The sequence below is a fragment of the Colias croceus genome, chromosome 12 (assembly GCF_905220415.1).
Source record: "Colias croceus chromosome 12, ilColCroc2.1".
NCBI lineage: Eukaryota > Metazoa > Arthropoda > Insecta > Lepidoptera > Pieridae > Colias > Colias croceus.
In genome coordinates, this window is record NC_059548.1 from 3,104,407 (window position 1) to 3,129,811 (window position 25,405).

The 25,405-nt window shown below is 33.4% G+C and overlaps 2 protein-coding genes across 5 annotated transcripts in view; one reads left to right on the plus strand and one right to left on the minus strand.

The window, feature by feature from the left end:
* Positions 1–25,405, plus strand: part of LOC123696018 (serine/arginine repetitive matrix protein 5) — a 97,290-nt gene that overhangs the window by 66,722 nt on the left and 5,163 nt on the right. For all 4 annotated transcript variants that reach the window (XM_045641999.1, XM_045641997.1, XM_045641996.1 and 1 more), the window contains exons 7-11: positions 14,134–14,286; positions 16,480–16,581; positions 17,327–17,477; positions 17,851–17,937; positions 23,644–24,886. In XM_045641999.1, coding sequence (XP_045497955.1) covers positions 14,134–14,286; positions 16,480–16,581; positions 17,327–17,477; positions 17,851–17,937; positions 23,644–24,886 — 1,736 coding nt within the window. The remainder of the gene's footprint in view (positions 1–14,133; positions 14,287–16,479; positions 16,582–17,326; positions 17,478–17,850; positions 17,938–23,643; positions 24,887–25,405) is intronic.
* On the minus strand, positions 13,312–13,982 carry LOC123696057 (N-terminal Xaa-Pro-Lys N-methyltransferase 1-A-like). The gene has a single exon (XM_045642062.1). The coding sequence runs from the start codon at positions 13,964–13,966 to the stop codon at positions 13,313–13,315; it is 654 nt and encodes a 217-aa protein (XP_045498018.1). The 5' UTR covers positions 13,967–13,982; the 3' UTR covers position 13,312.

Sequence of the window (25,405 nt, forward strand, 5' to 3'; positions counted from 1 at the left end):
TTTCCGTGAAGTGTTTAAGCGTTGTGTCCACGGGTTTAGCTTTGACGAATAATAAATTTTATGGAGATGCTACGCTACGTGTGCTTGGAATATGGAGTTGTGCTGCGGTGATAATAATATGATGGATATATAATATTTTAGAATTTATTCAATTAATAGATTGGAAATTATTTTTTTATTACTAAGCCTTGTAAAAATAGCAGTAATCGAGCCTTTATTGCATAGATCGACATTTCCATTAATAAATAAAAGATAATAGGTTTCGAATTTCGATATAGAATGATTCATTCATTCAAGATCAATTTTTCGTGGTTTGTGAGTATCGCAGTAAATAGATTACAATAACAATGACTACCGTTAGCGAAACCAAATCGTACCTGTAATCGAAATTATCTTATAAATCGTAACACTTAATCGTTTTACAAAACTTAAATGCCTCTTTTAATATACTGTTGTTTGGACTAGAATAAACGTAATATATTGTAAAGTATATCATACATAATAGTTCAAGGATTATTATTCAAGAACGTTTATCTATTTCATTTAGCTGTCAACATGCTGTTTGTCTGTCAATAAGTCTGGTAAATGGCGGGCTATAATTTTTATGCAAAAATCTTGCAAAATAGAAAACAAAGTACAGCTGACATTGAAACCCTACTCGTCTTACTAATTGTTAATATGTGACACTATTATAGGTCTACCAGAATCTGATGGCATATTTTTATTTAAGAAATAAAAGATTTTCATGTGGCAACTTATTTGACAACTATCAAATTGGTTGTCAAATTATTTGTCTTTTTTGCAGTGTTGATGAATAATTTTTAGGATTTTGTCTAAAAAATCTTCGAAAATGTCGAAAATGCCGCTGCGATCACAAGCGAGATGTGTTGTTTATATTGTTGATAAGAAAACATTCGATGAAAAAGGGTCCAACACATCACAATTTTCAATTTTGAAGATTTTATTGGTAAATTGGACTTACCCGTTTTGATACTTTAAATTAAAAAAATATTATATGTAGGTAACTATAATATTGTTTGTTGATTAGAATATAATTTTATGAAAACTTATTACAGGAGTTTCCAATACGGCTATTCTTCAAGTCAAAGCTGTCCAAGTCAATTTTATAATGTGTATCTGTTAATATTTACGAAAATAAACATAGTTTTATTTTATTCAATAAAAAATATAAGCAGTTTTGATCTACATTATCATTATATCGATATTTTCACATGGCATACTGGTAATAATAATAATAAATACAAATATAGGTATGTGTAAATAATAATAATATGTATTACCTGTATACTGTATAAAAGTAATATGTATAATTGTACCTATATTATACATGTAAGTATGTGCCTACCTACATAATATTAAGTGGATATCTCATTATTAAGTCATACAGTATTGTCCACTTAAGTAATGTGACTAATGATATTGAGGACAAAATAAAAAATAAGCAGTATCAAGATCGTTCAGTCCATTTTCCCTAGGGTTGCTCACTCAAAATTTTGATTTCCCTAATTGCCATCAGATTCTGGTTTACCTATATTCTATTAAACTTCTCTATTTAGCCTTCGTGGCAACATATTTATACGAAAAATAATACTTTTAGAATTGTGCTGGTAATTTAAAATAGTTTAATAACTCCATAAAACTCCGCTTGTATTTGTGACAACACAGCAATTCGTTCTCAGATTTGTTTACAATATCAATAACAAATCACTTCGGAAATTAATAATAATCAAGTGTGAAATCAAAGCCATGAACCGTCGCATACAATTTTCCATTTCATTAATAATTCCTCTATGAAAAACGGGGTTAGATGGCACAGATCGGAAGCTATCGTGCCGCCTTCCCTGTGAACTTCCCACTCACATTACCTTCATATTGTTGAAAAACATCCCAAGTGAAACTCCGAATAGTTCCATACAATAGATCATAACTTTACGGTTAATTGTTATAATATTATACTAGCTCCATTTCGCAACGTTCGTACGTAACTGGAACTTGAAAGTTTGCTCCATAAACCAAAATTGATTATTCAACGTAGATGTTTTATTCGGAATCTGTAACGTTTAACTTTCTTTAGCTTTGGGCAGTTATCTTGTGTATTTGTTAAACGTTCATTTTGCCGAGGCCTGTTAGTTAAGGTAATCGAAAAAATCTAAGAAAACAATAATGTTTTATTTTGTTTTCTAATACAGTTTCATCTTATAGGAAATTTAATTCTTAACCTCAAATTCAAACTCAAACATTTATTTATTCAGTTAGACTTCTTCGAGAAGCACTTTTGAAACGTCATATTTTTACATATTTCAACATTTACCACCGATTCGGAAAGCAGTATCTATGGAGTAGAACCGGCAAGAAACTCCATAGTTGCTCTTTTGAAATATAAAAGTTGTTAGTTTTACAATAAGAGCCATATACACTTCAATACATTCGGGGCAGACAAGCAGGATATAATGCAAGTCAAGTATCTGGCTACTGTTTACGCCTATATGCTTGTATTTGTATGAATGGTATTGTGAACACTTAGACAATGGTCATCTTGTACGCGATGTGCATGTTTAAATACAGACATATAACATACAGAGAAGTATTGGCCCTGAATTCAAAGTTATGTGGGATTGAGCCTATAAAATCTCTTGGAATGCAACCAATAGTGATGTAATATCTAACTTGAAGATTCAGAAAGCGTTGTGGGAAAATAAAGAGCATTTATTATTATTTAATCCATAGCCATCGTAAAATTATCTGTATATGTAAGGAACATTAGCAAAAGCTTGTTTTTCTCTTTAATGTAGTGCATTGAAAGTAATAAGGAAATAAATAAATATCCAAGAAAATAACGATATATATTACAAAATACACGTATAAAAACGGATACTTGATGACGGATACTTCATAGACTAGAAACTTGTCCCTTATATATACAAATACAAGCTTAAATGGTTTATTTAAAACTATATTTCAATGTGCAAAAAGCTGCGTCTACTGTTTTTATCCACCGCCGCTAACTTCAGGTGGTATAGGCAATCTAGTAATAACAATTTAGTTCAGGATTTACTGGGCACTTTGTATAAATGCCCCTTTCTTCCTCGGACCTTTCTTAGCTAGGATATAAAACACTACGGATAGTCGTATTACATTAATCATAGCAGCGTCGCTGCCGGCGAGTCGGTAATTTCCAAAGCACTGTAAAACAGCTCGTAATAAATGTCTTGAACTGCTTCTCTACCTTAACGGGAATTATAGCGTAATTGTACGTACTTCCTTCAATACAGTTAGCTTGTCTGTGGGCATTATTAATGCATTTTCTCACTAATTCATTGTTCGTTTACGTACAATGCTGTTAATGCTAAATTGTAATAATTATACGATATCGTTGAGAAAAATTGTTGTGCTTTCTCAGTTTTTTCTACTACGGAAAGTACCTCTATATGACTGGCCTATTTGTATTCTTATAGAATTATATGAATAGCCGTTTTTAAATATATTTACGATATAGAGCATTAAACGTACCTATAGAACGTGTTATATAAATATATGACTACATTCTAGTCTTGCACGTTGCTCTACCTTATTTGACTCGTAGTAATTGTGAATTCCATAGTCTATTTAATATTGCCTTATTACAAAAGCAATTTTAATTTAAAGTTAGTATTCACAGCGTGGGTTCCTTAATAGCACTAATTCGATTAATGGACGGTAAAGAGAGTGCTAATAGTATTGCATACTAGCTAAACCTACGCCGGTCTTACGAAAATTGTTAGCTAACGTTTCAGCAAGGATCCTGATTTCATAGAGTATGCTAAAAGGCATTACTGGATTTTAAAATTTTGTGTTGACTTTTGAACATTCAGGTTTAGTTTGAAAATAGAGGACGTTTTAATAAAGCCTCGTTAATTTTAATTTACTTATTAACCAAGATAAATTTAGTATTACATGGAACATTAATAACTTAAATATAAATACTTTCATATATCAAATAAGTAAACACTAAAATAAATTACACTACTACCGGATAAAGCCAACACGGGCCAACAATTTGCTAGACGAACTTCAAGCTGGTCGTGACTGGCTTTAGCATATCATATTGAGCATACATTCTAAGAAACAGAAGATATGTTATATTACGTGAGGTCCGTATAAATCGTCGCTTCACCATCAAAATCACATTAATAGTCAGGAGGCTATTCACGCCTGTATGTGTCGAACAACCGTTCACACATCCTGTCGGGCGTGTTATAAATGACTTCACATGTTCCTAGATAATTTCAAAATATGTACGCTTGATATTTTGATCCTTATCGCTTTGGTATGCTGTATGCTACACTTGTGTTGCAAGGTTTTGGAGATTAATAGTTGGAATGTCAATGTTTGTTAATTACAACATTCTTCACGAACTGATGCAACTAACTTATCAATTTTACTAGATTAAATTAATAGGATTTATTAAATATGATAATATAAGCGTCAAATTAATTAATAAATTTAGCTCTACGATCTATCAAACGTCAATCGTAACGTCGTATCAAAAATTATAACGTCTGTAAATTATTGGTAACATTGCAATCTTTAGCAAATAAAATGCATTTACAATAAAGTGGCAAAACGTTTATACGATTTCCTCAAGCAATTGTGGTTATCTCAATACACGTAATACTAAAAAATGGACCAGCGATAAGTATTGATATGTAGGTTAATGTTTATATTCGAAACATATTGTAACCGTGGCTCCGGTCACGACTGTAACTGTAAATTATAATAAAGGTGTGCCTTATTACATAAAATCAGTAGCGGTTCGCATTTGGCTGGTAATGGCATAGCAGTAACTATTATTGGTCAATTTAAACTTTGTATTTTGTGCAGAGGTAAATGGATTGATTTGTTCGATAGAAATTTCAGAAATGTAAAGTCATATAATATTTCAAAGTCGTGATGATTGTAAGAATACATTCTAAGAAAATAATCTGGGATAAAATTATCGTTTAAAAGGGGAACCTTCTACACAAAACTTTGTGAGTTTTACAATTCAACAGGGTAACAATTCGCGTGAAAATCTGTTGTTAATATACCTATATGGAATGAACTAAATATTCGAATTTATTGTCACGTTTTCAAGGCTGTTAACGTAACTGTTTCCGCTTGAATGTCACCGTTTACTCCGGAAGTATGCAAGATATGCATAACTTTTAAATGAATTGAGTTTAATGTTGAACCAATGTCGTACTTATTTGTTTCGTCAGTGTGGTTGTTCAGTTTATTTGTAATGCATTGTAGCATAAGTGATTGCTGCAATGGTCACTTATAATAATTTCACGAAAAAGAAGCGCTTATAAAGAGGCTTTTTGTTGCTCCTTTGTATAATTTTCTATTTTATTATTAAATAAAAAGTAGAGTCTTAATATACGGTTGAATGAGTTTCTAACATTTTTTATTGAGAGTAATTACGATTTACATATTCATATTATGATTTCTTCAAAGCTACAAATGAATGTATCATTCATTTACAAACCTTGCGAAATAAATGTAACCGATTCGCAATACCCGAGGGCTGTAACATAATATTATAGTTATGTCATAGCCCTCAAAGGTTACACCAGTCACATCTTTTTACACATTAACACATCCATTGTGTATAATAGAAATCGTTCAATCACCAGCGATCAACAGTTAATATATTGTTAGATTACTCGAGGTAACTTTCTCGACTCGTTTACCTTGTATCGAGTTTCTCTCACATCTTATTCGGCTGTAGTATCCCGACGTATTTTCTTTTCCGCGCAAATAAAGTGGGTCAATAAGATTGTGATTGATTTCTCTCCTATTTGTTGAAATTGCACTCCGAAACGGGACAGTTGACTCGGTGTTACCGGCTAATAAAATTGTTGAGTCGAACCTGTAATTGCGAAGGCGATTTGAAAGCCGTCCGTCGGCACGTAAATTATACACGATAATTTACATCAACTGTTCATGAATTTAGTATTTTATGGTCAGTCTATCATGATTTTATACGTAAAGTGATATCTTTTATAGCTGCAGCAGCGGTATTTAGGAAGATTTCATTTTTATCTGTGTTTTTAAAAAGGCACCTATTAATTAATATTATTAGGTTAAAACCAATGTCCACCCGAAGAAAATATTTTTCTTTATTGTTTGCCCTATGCACAAGGGCCGTGCAAGAACAGAAGAAAATTATTATTCCATTCATATGCAAAGCGGCAAACAGATAGGACAGGAAATCTTAATAAATTATTAAGCCTTACACAATAACTCGGAACATTGATTATAATACTTCATCTCACTTGTTCAGCGATGTTCAAATAAGTAATGGTCTGTCAGTATTCCCAATAAATAACATAACAACGATAAAATGGCGGCGCTGTCACCAAGAGTAGGTACAAAGTTGAGAGTTGATAGCAGATCTTGAGAGGAGACATTCGGACGCAGCGGGAACCACAATACTTGGAACGATGAAACATTGTCTATGTTATTTCTAACATTTAAGACACTTCTAAGGCTAATAAATAGAGGTTTATCGGTAGAAGCATAATTTATAGGTATTGCGAACAATCATGAGTATTTCTTGGATCAATGGATGTGCCTTGATATATTTCATTGTTGGCATCGAAATTCGAAGTGATATAATACCCGCGGTATTCCGTATTACTGTTCGTGACTGGTGTATTACTAAATGATAGCACAATAATTGCATAATATTAAACCTAAAAGTTTAAATTAAAGTGGGAAGTTTAACAGATTTAAGTGCTCTAATTATCAATATCTCTAGTAGGTGTATCTATACGTACATAAGTCAACGACTCATGAACGAGTGCGATATAATTTTACATATAAATATAAAGTAAGATGTATAGTAACTATCTGTTATCGCTAAAACGTAATAAATTGCAAAAAATAACAAAATAATAATAGAAATAATATATTGATTGTTTCAAGCAACATTTATAATTTTATCCATGTACTTACAAGTTTAGATACAAGAAATAACAGTACATAATTGTAAAATCGATTGAAAATAAACGTGTTAAGAATAATTCTCATAATTTAGCATGAAGTGTGATGCGGATGCGCAGCTGTGTAAGATTTATCTCCGTCGGTATCCATTAATAACATAATGAAACCAAGAATTAATAACATACCACCTTTAAGTTCCTTGAGGCCGTATAGCGTACATATAGGAAAAATTGCATGTAAATGCATTTAATGATTTCATTTTAAGATATGACTGTCGGTACTTAAAAATAATCGTAAAGGGCAAAATATAGCATAATCACAGATAATATAATACTCATATACATCTTCATCTTTAATTCGAAAAGTTCACTGATCTGCTGCAAACTCATCTTTAAGGTGAAAGTCTTTATTTAACTCAATTCCCATTGTTGAAATATTTGATCATCTATGACATTTTATGCGCTATTTTCAGGTTTATAAGATCATACAAAAAAAAAACATAGGTACTTTACGCGCGCATTCCAAAGCGTGAGCGAAAACCTGCTAACTGTAAATTGGGTTAAAGTACGTATTACCAATTCTGTGACTTTGCTTAGCAGGATCAAAATCACCTGTCGCGAGTCGTGGTGCAACGAGCACACAAGGTCGGTCGTTGCTTGGAGATTGTTCGATTCTGTTCCATTGAACAGCGGAACCAATAAGCCTTTAAGGTTTATTGCTTTTATTACAAGTGTTATATATTAACAAGAATTATGATCGTAACGATAGCCAATATTTGTTTGCCGGCTGTAAATTATTTTAAACTCGATTCCGAAATTTTATTGACATTTATGAGAACGCAATTATGAATGCAATAAGATTTATTGTACTTAAGTCGCGATCAAAGATCAAATTGGTATTTTATAACGATGTTACGAAATAGTGTACTGAAATATTCAATAATATTATTACGAAACATTGTGGATTTGATCCATCTAAATATAAAAAAAGTAATATTCTTCCAACCCAAGAGCAGCAATAAAATCAGCAGCGGCAAATACACAGTATGAATCGTCCTTTTTCGGTAAATAGAAGAGGACGGTCACACATTCACACACGGTTCAACGAGAAATTCCCAGTTGCATTATCGTACAATCGCAAGCTTGCAGATGTCACTAGAAAGCCTGTGACACTGATTCATACGATAAGCGAAGCGCTGCCAGACATTCATTAATTGAAAATTAGTCCCAGCTATTTATTAGACGACCAGCAATAAGAATGTGTGCATTTGTCTCTAATGTTTAATGGGAATCCTCGCGGATAATCTTGTATCGTAAATTAAGTGCTTATCGCAAACTGTAGTTTGTTTACGTGTTGTGTTTATTAATTGGGCTCTTTCTAATTTGTTTCTAATGTAAGGATGGTAAATTATAGTACCTATTTGCTACTTGGATTGAAGACTATTCCTCTAATTCGAAGTGTAATTAAATAAAATATCTTGTTTGAAACTGTGCGAAGATATTTTGTAGTCATTATTTATCTACAAAATTTGAGGTTGTTTTTATTTAGATTTCAAATGTACAGTGAATTTAATGGATACATAAATACATAGTTAATGTATTATCAGTACCAAATAAATAATTGACAAGCCCTTTACCTGCCAGCATGATATATTTTAGTTGTAATCAGATAATTACTCATAAGAATTACACGCCAAATTTATGTGAGAAACGGTAGACCTTATTGTAAACTAGATTTTAGAGATAACGAAATATTTATTAGTCAATATGAATGAAATTTAGATTACTTTGGCCATATGCTTGCGTGGGCTTCGTAGTTAGATAGATAGTGCGTCTTTATCTTCTATTCATTCGACAATAGTAGGAAATAGGTAACATTTATAATCTAATTTCACAATGTTCTATGAAGTTGCAATCATTAATTGAATCAGAGTAAAGTCACGTACAGAGCAGGTCGAATTGCACCTCGTAATGTACACCCTGACATATTTTAGACTACTTTCGAAATTATAAGGTTTATTAGATTTAGGAGGTTTGAGATATGAAATTTATCAGCGCAAAATATATAAAAAATAAGGTTATACATAACGTTTGTTTAACAAAATTGATTAAGTACAACAACTTCATAACACAATATGTTTCTTCACAACGATTAACAAGATTCTAACTAACTAGGGAAATCTTTACTAAGAATAATGAAAACATCAAAACCTTAAGAAAAAAGAACACATTCCATACGTTTGTGGAAGATCAGCATTCAAGACGCATTGTGTGAAGCATGTGGGTTGATATCATCTTAATTGCCTTATTTATGCGTGTTAATTAACCACCTGTCAATACAGAGTCAACAGTAACTGGCCAAAGTCTTGATAAAGTCGTTTCAGGTCTTTAATTCAAATCGAAATGTCACAGGAGGTACCTAACTAAGTGGATTGTCGTGTAACCCCGTGGAGATGTTTATTGCCTCCCTTTAATTTAATGCTGTTCTTATTTAGTAATGAGATGCCGTATATTCAATTATTCGCGAGGTTAGATCATTGTTTTGTGTCGGATATTGTTAGAGTCTAATGTATCAAGGTGTCTAACGGCGCGTTGAGAATATCAATAGATTCTAGGCATTTTAGGGTATTAAAGGAAGTTTCTTCTATGTTTACTTCGTTATATTTAGATTACAGGTTCATAGTACAATGTATAGAATCAACTTAAACTTGCAATTTTAAAACTACATGCATCTTAAGACCTTTCATATCTCTTCCATATAATCTAGCCTTATATGTACTTCTATTTTTGTATACAATATAGAATCCATCAGAAGACCCGTCAGGGATCTACCCTGAGGCCCGAAGGAACAGTCTGTATTAAGTCTAGTTAAGTTTTATGTTCCATTTTGTGCCACTGCCAATGATTGTTTGAGGGTGGTCGTAGACAGACAATAAAAACAAAATGGCCGTTAGATTGGATATCGACGCGAAGGTTTATGCTTTCTTATAATTCTATTAAGATCAAGGTTAGGAAGTTGATAATTGAATTGAATATATTCACGTTTATATAGCCAAATTATATTATACAGATTTATATATATATATATATAAAGTATAACATTTTATATATTAAGGGGCCATCTACCTATAAATTACGATTGGACACTTTTTCGTTGAAATAGAGCGAAACCAGAGTAATATTAATAAAAGTGTTTGTTTTCAAAAGTTCAACGTCTCTGGAAGTTTGTGGCTAACCACATTTTGGTTCTAATTCTGTAAGAAGAAATATTGATACGATTTCACGTAGTCATTGTATAGGATTTGTGAGTAGATTATTATCAGGAATTATACCTAGAAAGTTGGAAACCATGGTGGCACATTGGTCTTTTCTTTTCGTTTAACTTGTGTCAAAGAATAAACTTTCATTGGATATTAAGAGAGATTTTCGTTTTAAAAAATCATAGTGCATGTTTATTTCGTCTTTAATTAAGTCTTACATATATAAAAAGAAAGCCTGAAAGCTAATCAATTTCTACAAGAAAGTGCACAATAGAAAATTTAGATGCGATTTGAAATACAAATGAGTAACACTTCGAAAAAAGCTCTTAGACATATAGGTTTTGTATGAAATGCTTTCCATGCATTTCGTCAACCCAGCCACATTCCGAGGAATTGGACAAAACATGCGCCGGCGCAAGGCAACCGGTTCACGATCCACGGACCGCATATTACTTTTACTTGTTTCGAATGAATGTGAAATGTCAAATGTTCGTTTGAATTAAGGAGTGCAGTTGTAACCTATAAAATACTAACTTTTACTCGATGTTGGATTGAGGGCAATTTTAAGATTTTCGTGAATGTCATTAAAATAGATTTGCACTACTTATGAAAGAAACAATAATTATAATCTAACCGTAACATTTATTTACGTATGAAGTGGACAACTTAAAATCTGTAGAAAATGTGGACGAGGAAATTATAATAAAAACACTAAGATTTATGAAATGAGATCGTTATTTAGTTAGTTAAAATGTTATTAAATGTGCTAAGAATTAGATTTGAAAACCATTTAAATTGTGAATAATGCAGGTTCACGAGACCTTATGAACCGAGGCTTTCTAAATATTACAATGGTGGCGAAAATATAATTAGGATTTATGATCGTGTTTTGCTAGTCATGACATTTCTTAGTGCTTGTGGTTTTGTGTAAAGCCGTGATTAAACAAAGGCCGTTTAACTTCTAGTCGTCAAAATGTTTAAACCCAAGCGTATTTGAATTGCGGGTTGTGTATTTAATTACCTACTTGTAACCGCAAATACAATGTTTAGAAATATAGGTATTGAGCCAAAATTATTCTAATGTTTTCGTAATATGCCAGAATTCCAATTGAGCTCCTGCCCGTTATCTTCTTATTCTTTAATATTTTAATGTAGATCTTATTTATAGGTAACTAGAGGTCCGCCCCGGCTTCGTCCGTGGTACATATTTCGCAATAAAAGGTAGCCTATGTCCTTTCTTGGGTATCAAAATATCTCCATACCAAATTTCATGCAAATTGGTTCAGTAGTTTAGGCGTGATTGAGTAACAGACAGACAGACAGAGTTACTTTCGCATTTATAATATTGGTATGGATGTTTAATACACCGCATGTCACTATGTTCTACTATATGAAATGGGCAAGGCCAGGATCTATGCATTTCTGACAAATCTCAAATACTCGTGATCGTTCGTATTACAAACACATTGCAAAACTTAATATTGTACTATGTAAATACTATTGCTACACTCTTCAATACAATATTTATCGAGTTTGCAGATTGTTTCAAGCACGTAAATTCATATATAATTTATTCCATTAGCATTCCATGTTTGGAAATATTATGGAATATAATATTTGAAAGCTAGTATGTATCATACAATTTATATTATAAAGAAAGAAGAACTTTGATAAGTAGGTACTTTGTTTGTTGTCGCGGTAGAATTCTAATCAATACCCGCGGCCCCATCATTAAAGCGGCTCGACGGAACACAGTGGGGTTTTAGTCGGTAAGAATCCGACATAACCCACGGCTCCTTCCCCGGGGGCCGTGGGTATCTTTGGAAGATTTCCCCACTATAAAAAAGGTACTTGGTTTGTTATGATTTTACTCAAAAACTACTATAACGTTTTTTAAATACTTTTGCCATTAGGAAAGTACATCTATAAACCATCAATCATTTTTATTGCGGGTCAGACCGGGCGAAGTAGCTAATACATAATACCATTAGAACCATAGCCTAGTGTAAAAAAAGTATGTCGCATGTATTTACTATTCTAGTTAGAAGACTATGTGTTAAATTCAATATAACAGTTCAGAAACCGCTACACAATGCGGCCCTAATAAAACCTAATAGAGCGCTATCTTTCACTTACTGTTATTTGATCGAAATCTGTCGGATCAGAGGCTAATTAATATTTCAATTCTAGCACAATCAAATCTATTTGATTGTAGATTTGATGTGGAGTCCAATGAATTGTTCAATCTTGCCGCAAATAAAGGTTTATTTAGATCCTATTTATATAATAACATTAGTTTATTGCATAACTCGTTAATTGATGTATTGTTTTGAGTTTTGATATGCTGAATCGAATCACAAAATAGCTCAAGTAATAGAGGTTTTTATTAAATTAAATTTTAATTCTTGTTACACGAGACCATTAAAAGAAGGAAACATAACGCTTAACGAAAATTTAGTCTAGTTGCAGAGCTTGACCGACCGTCAGTACGTACCGTCGGTCCTGACGATTCACATCAACAATTGTATGACTATGACACTAATACGCATGACAATACGCGTGCGTATGGTAGGTCTAGCTATAAACGGTTTTATGAATTTCCATACATATGACAAGCGCGACTGACGTACGCACTGACGCTCGGTCAAGCTCTGCAACCAGCCTTATGAACAAATTGTCGCAATCCGACTACAATTGAATTCTGCAAAGCTCCGTAGTTGAGTCAAGAATTTCGTAACTAGTAAAACGGTGAATGCACTCGACTCGCAACGGCACGTCCGAGATCCTAGTTTATAAACCTCATAATCACGAACCCAACCCACGATTCGACACTTCATCATAGATAAGCCTTTTTCATTATGAATATGATGTATTTTCGCAGTTACCCGTTACCTTTTGATACGCAGAAATCTTAATGATCTCAAACGTGACATACGACGTAAAATGCAGATAGACAAAGTATTTGCAAAATGAAACGAACAACTTTCTTTAATTTAATATTATGTAAAAAGCAATAGATATTTTTTTGCAAATTGTATCATGTTAAGATCTCATTAACAACGATTTTTACGATGGCTTTAAAGCAAACATGTGAACTGGATAGATATCATCTGGAAAACCAGTTTGTATCTCAGTTCTTATCATTTCTAAATTAGCTTCCTCGAATATTTTGAGCATCAATTTTACCGGGCGCGTGACTGACGAATCTTCATCATCATACTCCAATTCGTCTGATGTTGTTATGTTCTCTTTAATTACAACCAAGCCGTTTTCTGCAAGAGCTTGCCGGCATCTTTCTAAGAAACCAATCAAATCATAATCATTTAAGTGCCCCAGTACCCATTGGCACCATATTACGTCATATTTTTCCTGTGGCTTAAAATTTTGCAGACCAACTTGATACAATATTCCTAATTTGCTATCATCTCCTATCGATTGTTTGGCCGTGTTAATGAACTTCTCATCCTGCTCAACTAAATCAACCTTATCGAAATAAGGTATTAAAAGGTTTTTACTAACTCTACCAATACCGGCTCCACAGTCTAATGCTCGCTTGGTTGCTGGTGGTTTATCAATCGATAATAGTTGGTCTAGAAATTGTTTGGATCCCGCGATGTCAATGTCCGCAATATGCCCAAAACCTCCGAGAACTCCGTCTATTGTGGACGGCACATTAGCCCAATATCGAGCGGCGTCTTTGTAGAAGATATTATTGTCCATTATAAAACGAATTATAGGCTTGTAATTTTTGACAGTGTAAAGAAATGAAATGCTGTCAAAACAAAAATAAATAAATACAGATTATAAAGAGTAAAAGTGTGTAAAAAGTTAAAAATATATCTACAATATGTATAATATGAGAAAATGATGTATTCTTATTGTTTCAGGCACTAATAGCTGCGGTGAACGAAACGAAAGAGGAGGACATCCGCGATGCTCTGAGGAATCAGACGGAACAGCAGCTGGCCCTCGTACCACGAGGTCCCACGCTCGTCAAGGATACCGTTGCATACAATACCACTATCACCACCGATGATACGGTATGTAACTTTGCAGAAGTGTATATATTCTAGGAGGTAGCAACGTTGACAAGTGAGCATTTTAGTATAGTTGGTTCTTTGATATGCTGTTCCTCTTGCTATTTCGGTTACAGTCCGGGCTGTCTGGCTGGCCGCAGTGGTTGCGTTTATTAGTGCGCATCTTATCTGCACAGGAAAATATCCTTAATTTAAAGTCATTTTTTTATGCGTAATTTTTAATCGTTTGCCTTTAGATAGATCCATTAGACATACATTTTTTATTGCAAGACGTTTTTTTCGTTGTTAAATAGGTGCCAGACGCAATTTTTATTTCAAAATAATTAAAATATCATCGAAATAAGTGAAATTCCATCAACATGAGTCCCAGTGAAGGATAAGTAATCACTGTGTTACTTATACTATATATAATATTCATTTTACTATTTACAGTTTTTTTGCAACAATCTACCATATCGCCTCCTTTTTCCCAACGAACCTCAAATAGGACGTTAATGTAAACTTGATAAAAACCAAATATCATCAAGAAATTAAAGACTTTTTAACGGATTTTAAACGCGATTTATTCATTGTATTATTTTCCCAAGTCATTAATTTCAAAATGTATAATACTCGCGTAAAATCAAACACCAGAAAATACAAATATCATCAAATTCATATTTATACCCAAAAGTGTAATAAATATGAAACCATCTATTAAAAATATTAGTTTACTAATTATTCAATATAAGTATTAAAAAAGGATAATATAATATAAATAATAAAGTTATTACTTACCTTTTAAGCGGACTCGTGTTGATGTAATTTCACTTATTTCGATGACATTTTAGTTATTTTGAAATAAAAATTGCGTATGGCACCTATTTTACAACGAAAAAAACGTCTTGCAATAAAAAAATTATGTCTGATGGATGTATCTAAAGGCAAAAGATTAAAAATTACGCGTTAAAAAATGACTTTAAATTAAGGATATTTTCCTGTGCAGATAAGATGCGCACTAATAAACGCAACCACTGCGGCCAGCCAGACAGCCCGGACTCTAACCGAAATAGCAAGAGAAACAGTATATCAAAAACCCAACTATACTAAAATGACTTTTTTTTAAACGTTGCTAGCTCCCGTACTAATAGCAGTCAGAGAAATATGAACGAATATAATTTATTATTTATTTATTTGAAAACTACACAGCTTAAGCTGTAAGCTTACTATAAAACTGGAAAGGCCATAATTTGTTTTGGACTTCGTTTACCTTTCTTACATAACAAAGCATAAGTAGACTCGTTAATTAGCCTTCCAAAATTTTATACCAATAAACATTATCCTAATTAATCAGACGTAAATAAGGAAGTATAAATAGTAGAATTTAAATTCGTTTATATTATTTGTTTAACAAAGGTACCGCTAAACAAAAACTTATCTTACATCATTTATCGTGAGCCAATCAAGTCCACTTGTCTTTTAACAGACATCAAAGTAGCGACCTTTCTATAAACGATTGGCACTATTTGTTTAGCATTCACATTTTACTTTCATTGAGTTACTTTTTTGTCCCAAAGAATCAATATTCAATGCAAGATGTTTTATTTTAAATTGCATATTTAGTTTCCGTTTCTCACAATACAATTCGTTTGTTTTGATGACACTACTCTTCTGTTTTTATATGGAATAAAGTTTCAAGTACAATAGATATGTATGACCTCAGGTGATCTAGCACAGACTTCTATTGGTCTAACGGGTTATTGGTTGACATCATGATTGTGTTGAATTTCATTTATAACGTATTCCAAGAACTGGTTGGGTTTCCGCAGAAACTCGAAGTGACGATTGATAGATGGAACTTTCAGAAATTCAAGAAAGCTGAATTATACGTTGAATATTATCACTTTAAATAACTAATAATGATAGCCTTATAATTTAATTTCTTTGCAAAGTTAATCAGCAAATTCGGTATGGTGAAAGAATGATCGTAAAATTTGATTTTCATGCATTTTAACTTGCTTGGTTCTTTGAATAATTATAATTAGTCATCGCAATGAGGCTTAAAATGAAATGCCAGCTATTCTTTAAAAGAATCAATGTTTTGGAAAGCTTATATATAGATAAAGGTGGATAAAAAGATGACTTTTAATTTCGTTTATCTTCAAATAAATAGGTACAGTCTTTCTGCAAATAAATACAAAAAGTTATGTGATACAGGAGGAGTTGCGAGCTCTACGACCAGATGGAACGATAGTGACGGAGACTCGCCATACCAAAGAACAGGAACGCGTGTGTGACGAGGAGCTGGGGAGGGAAGAGGTATGGTTTACTCTTGATAAAAAATAAATAATAAAAAATTCTAAACACTATCATTAGAACTATTGTAAACATTATTAAAAAGGAATATTCATTATATGGTCATGGAATTCGTTTTAAGTTTTAATTGCCCATAAAGTGGAAAATGGTTTCTGGTTCCTAGAATATTTCTTGATTCAGTTCATTATATTATAGTTTACGGCAAATCGTTAGAATGTTTTGGATTTGATTACGGTAAACAATAACCTATTACAGTAGATTGTAAAACTATGATAGTAAATATCTAAATTCTAGGAACTGCATTTAGGATGATTGTTTATAAACTGTATCACAATAGAGATCGAAACATAAACAAAATTATGCTTACCTACCCTTAAGGTTTATTAATTAATCAACACTGCATTTGAGCAGATGTCTTTACCAAATTTGGGTAATCCTTGTAAATTTAACGGTGATAACGTTTTCAACCTTAAACTCAATCATTTATGTATTCAAAGACTTCTTCTAGAAATAAATGTTGAATCGTCATAATATAGATTCTTCTAGAATAACTTTTAAATCATCATAACATAGATTTACCATATTTTACCACCGGTCCAGAAATTAGTTTCTACAGAGAAGACCCTGGCATAATATAACTGTGTAGTTTAATGTTATCTACTGGAAAGAGCCGGCAAGAATGTCAGCTGTAGCCTGTAGTTGTAATGATAATAATTAAATACCAATTAATCGTAATTTTATTGAACAGGCCGGTTCATTAAAAAGTGACGAGAGTTTAGTAGAAGAGAGTGGTGGTAAAGAAAGACGCAAGCGCATAGAAGTGGAGCGGTCCACTGAGCTGATGGCGGGCGGGCTGCGGGTCGGGACTCAAGTGCATTCCAGGACACGGACTGAAGAAGGTTAGTAAATATTAAATAATATATTAAAAATAGAAAAAAAACATGTAAGGGAAAAATATAGACCATAAGGCCAATGATGAAGATAAAGTCGTGCGGCACAGATCAATAGATTAAAAGTCCTGTGTAGTTATTATCATTGATAATTTAAATGCCCAATTAAAATGTCTCTATTTAGTATTTATTGAAGACGTGATACTAAATGGTTTTGAATGAGCTTTTTTTGAGGACATTCAAAAAGGTAAAGTAATCTAGTCTAGTCATTAGTCTAGTAGTAGTTAGGTACCCAAAAAATATACTTATACTCTTCGCGAAGCAAAATTCATCAGCAAAACGTGTAAAAAAAATATTTATTAATATGTTTGTATTGTTCCAGCGGAAAGAGAGGGTCAACCGAACATGGACGACGATTGGGACAGTTTATCCGTTAGAATGCGACGACAGCGCCGTCTCCGACTGAACGGTGAGATATTGTACTATTACACATTTTTGTATATATATTTGTACATTTTTGTGAAAATGCCCATATAAACGTTTTGAAAAGTTTCCTGTTATCACTGATAGATGGCGTGGATTTAATGGATGAAGAGTTACGTAGTTCTACTATTCAACACTAGATGGCGATCGAGGCTTAAATGTTTAACCTTTTTTTTAATTAATAATATAGTACGTAATTAATAGCGAACTAGCACAATTACTGACTGAATATTTTTTAATACTTTTTTTTTTTCAAACATACGAATGTTAAATGAACTGTGATATGAAATAGCATATTTGAATATTGTATTAAAATATTTTTGATCTCCAAAATATCTATTAATTCGATCGGTCTTATGGGTCTAAATAAGTATGTTAACTTTATACCGCTATTATAGGTAAATTTGTCGCTTAAAAATTAAAAACAACCCTGCATCTTAGCCATATCGGAATAATGCCTCACAACTTGTTTGCGTTACTAAGGAGAGACCTATATACGGCTATATTGACAGCTCAAAACATAATAAATGAATGTTTTACATACTTCCAAAATATTATGAACATATTTATTATTGCACTGATATTTCGATTATTCACACGCTATTAATTTAAAGACATCCCACTCATTAATCAAAAGCACGGCCTTCAAGATCGTTCCTTATTGCACTTTATATGATCTAGGTTAAAAGTTCACTTGTTTCTAAACTAAAGTCAAAACCGATTATAAATCACTAGCTTGTTCTATATATTTTTGTTGTCAAATACTTGTAATTTATGTTTCATAAAAAAAAAAATGTAAAATAAATAAATAAATAAATAAATAAACAATTTAGTACTTATACCTTGACTTATACTTACTTCGTAGACAATGTCTAAGGATGATTGGTAGATAATAACTTTGCGTCTGTTTTTTGCTTACTTCTAAGGCTTACTTGTATTAAATATACAATAAATTTAGTTCTTCTGAATAAAAAAAAATGTGTGCGTGTAGGTACTAGTATACACACCACAGGTACACACGTAAGAAGCGAAACTTTTTTTATGACCTTATTTAAAAAAAAAATAATTCACTATAAGCAACTCTACAGAAATACTTCGAATCACGCGTGGTAGAGTAGGGATAAGAAAATGATGTCGCGTAACGGAAAAATGTCACGCGTAACGAAAAAATGTTACACTAAATTTTTTTCTAACCCCGATAAAGAAGTTTCACTTTAATAAATAAATTATACTTATCTACGTTGTTTCCATTAACAATTTGCAATTATACATACCTACATTTGAAAGCATAGACGGACAGAGTGACTTTTACACAAAATAATACATATCATAAAGAACTAAAATAAATGTTCCAAATCGGTTCTAAATTGCCGAATATATAGATGAACTTCATGATGAACATAATTATGCAAAAAATATATACAGACGAACATGGAACCTCCTCCGTTTTTTGATTTTCCCGGATTGTTGCCGGCGAAACCTAGTCAAGCCGCTAGTTATAATATTTGTAATGATTAAATAATCTATACTAATATTATAAAGCTGAAGAGTTTGTTTGTTTGATTGTTTGTTTGTTTGAACGCACTAATCTCGGGAACTACTGGTCCGATTTGAAAAATTCTTTCGGTGTTAGATAGCCCATTTATTGAGGCAGGCTATATCATCACGCTAAGACCAACAGGAGCGGAGCAATGCGGGTGAAGCCGCGGGGAACAGCTAGTCATACATATAATAACACATATAATATTAAACTTCAGATTAGATTATACAAATGATGTTGAGAACAATAGAGTTAAATTAAGGCTCTGATAATATATCTTGTTTACTTGTTTCTATAAAACGAAGCCATTCTCCTTGATCTAATACTAACAGTACGCGCTAAGCTAAGAATATAACTAAGACATTGATTTTAATGGTTTTATTATATAGGTGTTAGATACATAACTATAACCTGGAGCTTACAGACTCAAATGTTTCTTACTCATTGTATTAGCATATTATTGTGTTTTTTTTTAGATAATAATTTATGATGTTAAAAATGACAAAATCGTAAGCTGTATCATATTACTGTGTATAAAACAGTCTAGTCGCCAAAACAACGTGTACTTTTATGGTAACCGGACGTATTATTATATTCGATTATTAAATTAATAGTTACGATGTATATTTGTATCTTTTGATTTATGATGTGATGAATTTTTTGCGTTTAAGATATTGTCTGTATGCTGAAATTGAGCTCAATACTTTAGGCACGGTCTTTTGTGCTTTGATAAGTACATAATAAGTATCTAGATATAGACCAAGCTTAGGGGAGATGTATTATATTCGGTTTATTTATCATATTTTTATTAGGTTTAATCGTGAATAAAATAAATAGTTTGTACTTATAAAACGTGAGTCAAAATGCACTCAAATGGAACGATATTAATTTAATATACAGAATAATGAATGAGGTATTAATCATTCATTGTTTAAATAACCATGTTACTTGGAATATTGCACCATTTATAATGACAAACGGAAGAACATACACGCCTTACTGTTAAAAACATAATTTCAAAAATTTGCTTCGCATCTTTCTCTTTCTTAATCTGCAAAATGGCCATAGAAAATGAATAATAAGACAGATTAAGAATTGCAAATATGTTCAGTAGTAATATTTATAAAAAACGTTTCAGGCCTACCTTTGCACGTATTATATTTTTATATTATTATACTTATCAAATACTCCGTTATATTTATATAAATGTTCTAGTTTAAGACGTAATAATATTTAATAAATACACAATGGCTTGACCTTGTCCCACACCTTCAGCTGTATACCTATGTATGAACACAATAAGTTATAGTTTTTCAGTAATATAGAGCTATTTTTTACGATTTTTCATGGTAGTTTGAGTTGGTGACGAATTAGCTATGTATTACTTGGCAGTATTACTTCCGATGGTTTTATATACATTTAAGATATTATGTGAATCTAAATGTGAAAGTAATAAACATATTAAATTATCGACGCAAAATAGCTCCACAGTAAAATGAAACATAAAGTATAACAACATATTCTTGTAGATACAATGAGATTCAGAGTTTTCATGTTATGCATGGTTTTATGACCTTAGAATTGCAAGCAACATAGTATAATATGCATAAATTAGTAGTATAATTAGCATCTAATTAATTAAAAATCTATATCCAAATGGACAGAACCGATTAAAACTAATAAAATTATCATATTTCTACACAACGATAAATTTTCGTTAAGCCCTTCGAACAAATACAAACAACGTTTTAAACTAGGACCATAATGAAATATGTATCTAGTGTTCCTAAATATCGCAATCCACCCACAAAACCTGAAACGTCTTGCGTACAATTAATACATCTATGTATATATTAGGCAAATTAATGTCGTTTGTCCATCTGTTTGCCTTTTATGGTCGGACATTGGGCCTACGCGGTAGTTGAGGTCAGATCACGCTTTGACATGCGAAGTGAAACCACGAGGTGCAGTTAACTTATAAAGTAGTTGCATTTAACTGTGGAGGTACGTATTTTCCGTTATACGAATAAGTTATTTTGATTGTCAATGAAATTAATTGAAATTAATTTTTTTTTGCCAGCAGTTAAAAAAGCAAATAAGCAGTAATTCTTACTGCTAATTTACTTATACTTGTTGGTATAAACTATAGAATTGTTCATTGTTAATTATTATTTGTAAGAAAGTTTCATGAGCATGTTGATATGAGCTTAGTTTGTAGTTTCAGCTCATAGTAATATGAAAGTAACAATAATAGAGTTAGTTGTAGTGTCGTGAATTCAAAACATACGATTCAGTTTTAATTTTCTCGATGATTTTCTACTCTACGTTGAATCTTATTTTCTGAGATAAATTAAATATGCAAGATAAACTTGTATATATAAATAAATATAATTCACCGTAATATCGAGCTAGTTTTGATAATGTTTGAAATTTCACAATTTGTTTGGCATACTAAACTCGTATTTTGGATAGCATTGCTAATCGTATAGGAGGTAGCAACGTTGACAAGTGAGCATTTTAGTATAGTTGGTTCTTTGATATGCTGTTCCTCTTGCTATTTCGGTTACAGTCCGGGCTGTCTGGCTGGCCGCAGTGGTTGCGTTTATTAGTGCGCATCTTATCTGCACAGGAAAATATCCTTAATTTAAAGTCATTTTTTAACGCGTAATTTTTAATCTTTTGCCTTTAGATAGATCCAACAGACATAATTTTTTTATTGCAAGACGTTTTATTCGTTGTTAAATAGGTGCCAGACGCGATTTTTTATTTAAAATAATTAAAATGTCATCGAAATAAGTGAAATTCTATCAAGATGAGTCCCCGTAAAGGATAAGTAATCACTGTGTTACTTATACTATATATAATATTCATTTTACTATTTACAATTTTTTTGCAACAATCTACCATGTTGCGTTCTTTTCCCAACGAACCACAAATAGGACGTTAATTTAAACTTGATAAAAACCAAATATCATCAAGAAATTAAAGACTTTTTAACGGATTTTAAATGCGATTTATTCATTGTATTATTTTCCCGAGTCTTTAATTTCTAAATGTATAATACTCGCGTAAAATCAAACACTAGAAAATACAAATATCATCAAATTCATATTTATACCCAAAAGTGTAACAAATATGAAACCATCTATTAAAAATATTAGTTTACTAATTATTCAATAAAAGTATTAAAAAAGGATAATATAATATAAATAATAAAGTTATTACTTACCTTTTAAGCGGACTCATGTTGATGTAATTTCACTTATTTCGATGACATTTTAGTTATTTTGAAATAAAAATTGCGTATGGCACCTATTTTACAACGAAAAAAACGTCTTGCAATAAAAAATTTATGTCTGATGGATCTATCTAAAGGCAAAAGATTAAAAATTACGCATTAAAAAATGACTTTAAATTAAGGATATTTTCCTGTGCAGATAAGATGCGCACTAATAAACGCAACCACTGCGGCCAGCCAGACAGCCCGGACTCTAACCGAAATAGCAAGAGAAACAGTATATCAAAAACCCAACTATACTAAAATGACTTTTTTTAAAACGTTGCTAGCTCCCGTACCATAAAGACAGGATGTCATTAAACTTACGGGGAAGATTTAGGAATTAATTAACTATAACATTAAAACCTTGCCTCATATATATAATACTTATAAAACCCATTAAATTATTACAGAACAGCCGATGCCGATAAATGGTCGTAATTTATTTGTATTGGTGTAGTAATATTGTATTTGTGATTTCCATACGGTATGTCCATTGTCCAGAATGTGTATCGTATTTAACAAACAGTCGATCGTTTAAGATATCAGATCAAATCGATTCCATTATAAAGTCGTAATTCAAGTTCTATTTGCGATAGCAGTTAGCACTTACATAATTGCTCGTACCATAAAACCTTGTCGACCTAGAAATTAATATTCAGTCAATAATTGCTGCGATGTCTCATACCTCTTGAAAAATGCCTCGGTTGTTTGCATCTTGCATTGACCTTCGACAGTTTGCCAAACTTATTGGTTGTACGATTACGCCATAACATGTGTGCGGCGGTAGGTGGTAGGTGCGGTTACCATTCCGCGGCAGCAGACCGCGCGCGCGCACGTATATCTCGTTACCTAATTCCCTATCTGTTTTACAGATCAGGATAAAGACTACGCAAAACGGCCAATTAATTTCGACATCGAGGAGGAGACACGCAAAAAGGAAACGTCCAAATGGCTAGAGAGTCATTTTGGCAGTGATTCGCGCTCATCCCACGATTCGATCGCAGAGGAGATAGGACGACGCCCCGAAACTGGATATTATGTGAAGAAACCTGAAGACGAAGGATATTACGGAAAGACGTCATCTGTGCCAGCCCCGCCAGTTTATCCCGACCGAGTGCTTAGAAAGACAAAATCATCAACGCCGTCCGACGAAAGACCAGTGAATCGAACGGGTGGTTATTTTAAAGGAGTCGCTGATTGGTCTCAACGTCGAGCCACTAAGCCAAGAATGCCGGAACCGAGGAGCTCATCCCCATCGCCGCCGGCGGCTAGATCACCGTATGCCAGTGATGATAGATTAAATGGGTCATCACCTAGGCACGTATACGGGAAACGTGATTCACCGCAAGGTAGATCTTCACCGATCGGTCGGCGTCACCCACCGTCCCGCGACGACTCCGCCTATGTATCCTCATCGACCATGCACAGCCCGCCACGTGGCTCTCCATTCCGCCCGCTCGAAACAGATAGATCATTCCGGGAACCGTCCATAGAGGACGATTACAGGCCACCCATAGTTCCTGAAAGGAAGCGCCATTCTAAACAACGTTCAGAGGATCACCGCTACGACAGTGGCTACAGGAGCTCATCCCGAAACGAGAATTCGGCCCGGTCACGTGACAGCCGCGAGGACAGCGCAGTGGAGCCTCCTCCAGATTATTCCCCGCCAAGGGAGCGTCGCGGCAGTTCAGACAGGGACAGAACGCCGCCGCGCCGCCGCGACAGAGACGAGAGGAAGCAGAATCAGAAGACACGGTTCGCGGACAACGGCAGGCGGCCATCACCAGTGCGCAAATCCGTGGGATCCGCGATCGGGAATTCTATAAGGAAGTTAGTGGGGAAGATCCGCTCGGCGTCGTCGGAGCGCAAGACGCGGTGGCGCACGCCGTCCCCGGAGCACGCGTCGCGCACGTACCGGCAGTACGGCGGCGAGCTGGCGCCCCCGGCGGCGCCCCACGCGCCCCACTCGGCGCCCCACTCGGCGCCCCACCCCGCGCCCCCGCACCGCTACTACCTCGGCGAGGACCCTTTCGCGCCCAGCATCTACGGCCGCGAGCACAAGTACGACGGCAGTCCTAGACGCGCAGCTGCTGCCGATGCCCGTGACCGCGAAAGGTAAGAACTATATCTATCATTGGTAGACAACTTTTTCTTGATCAATCTGATTCAGTTATCGAGGCTGTATTGTAAGTTGCCCTCATATTTTCTCTTGAAAAACTAAAACAGCACCTTAATATCATAGAACAATGTGGCTATCCCCTAGGTAAATATGAGTTACTGTAGATGAAATTTGGTTGAAAATATTGTTTTCTTTACAAATGGTTACAATTGAAACATTAACTTGTAATAACAAACAAAGCAAACATTCTAACAATTTGTGATTCTGTATAGTAAGCATACGTCTTATTTGTAAACAACGCGCATACCTGTTAACAAAAACAAATTAATTTAATTTTAACATATTTCTCTCAGACTTATAACTGAGAAATGAAAATGATAGTGACCTAACGTTTACATTTGCGAATTATATGCGTAGCCATATAACAATAAATTTTTGATTAATCATATTTTTTGATATGGCCTATTATAGTTTTTAAATAAGCGTTAAATTGTATTAACAATGCCCACCTGTAT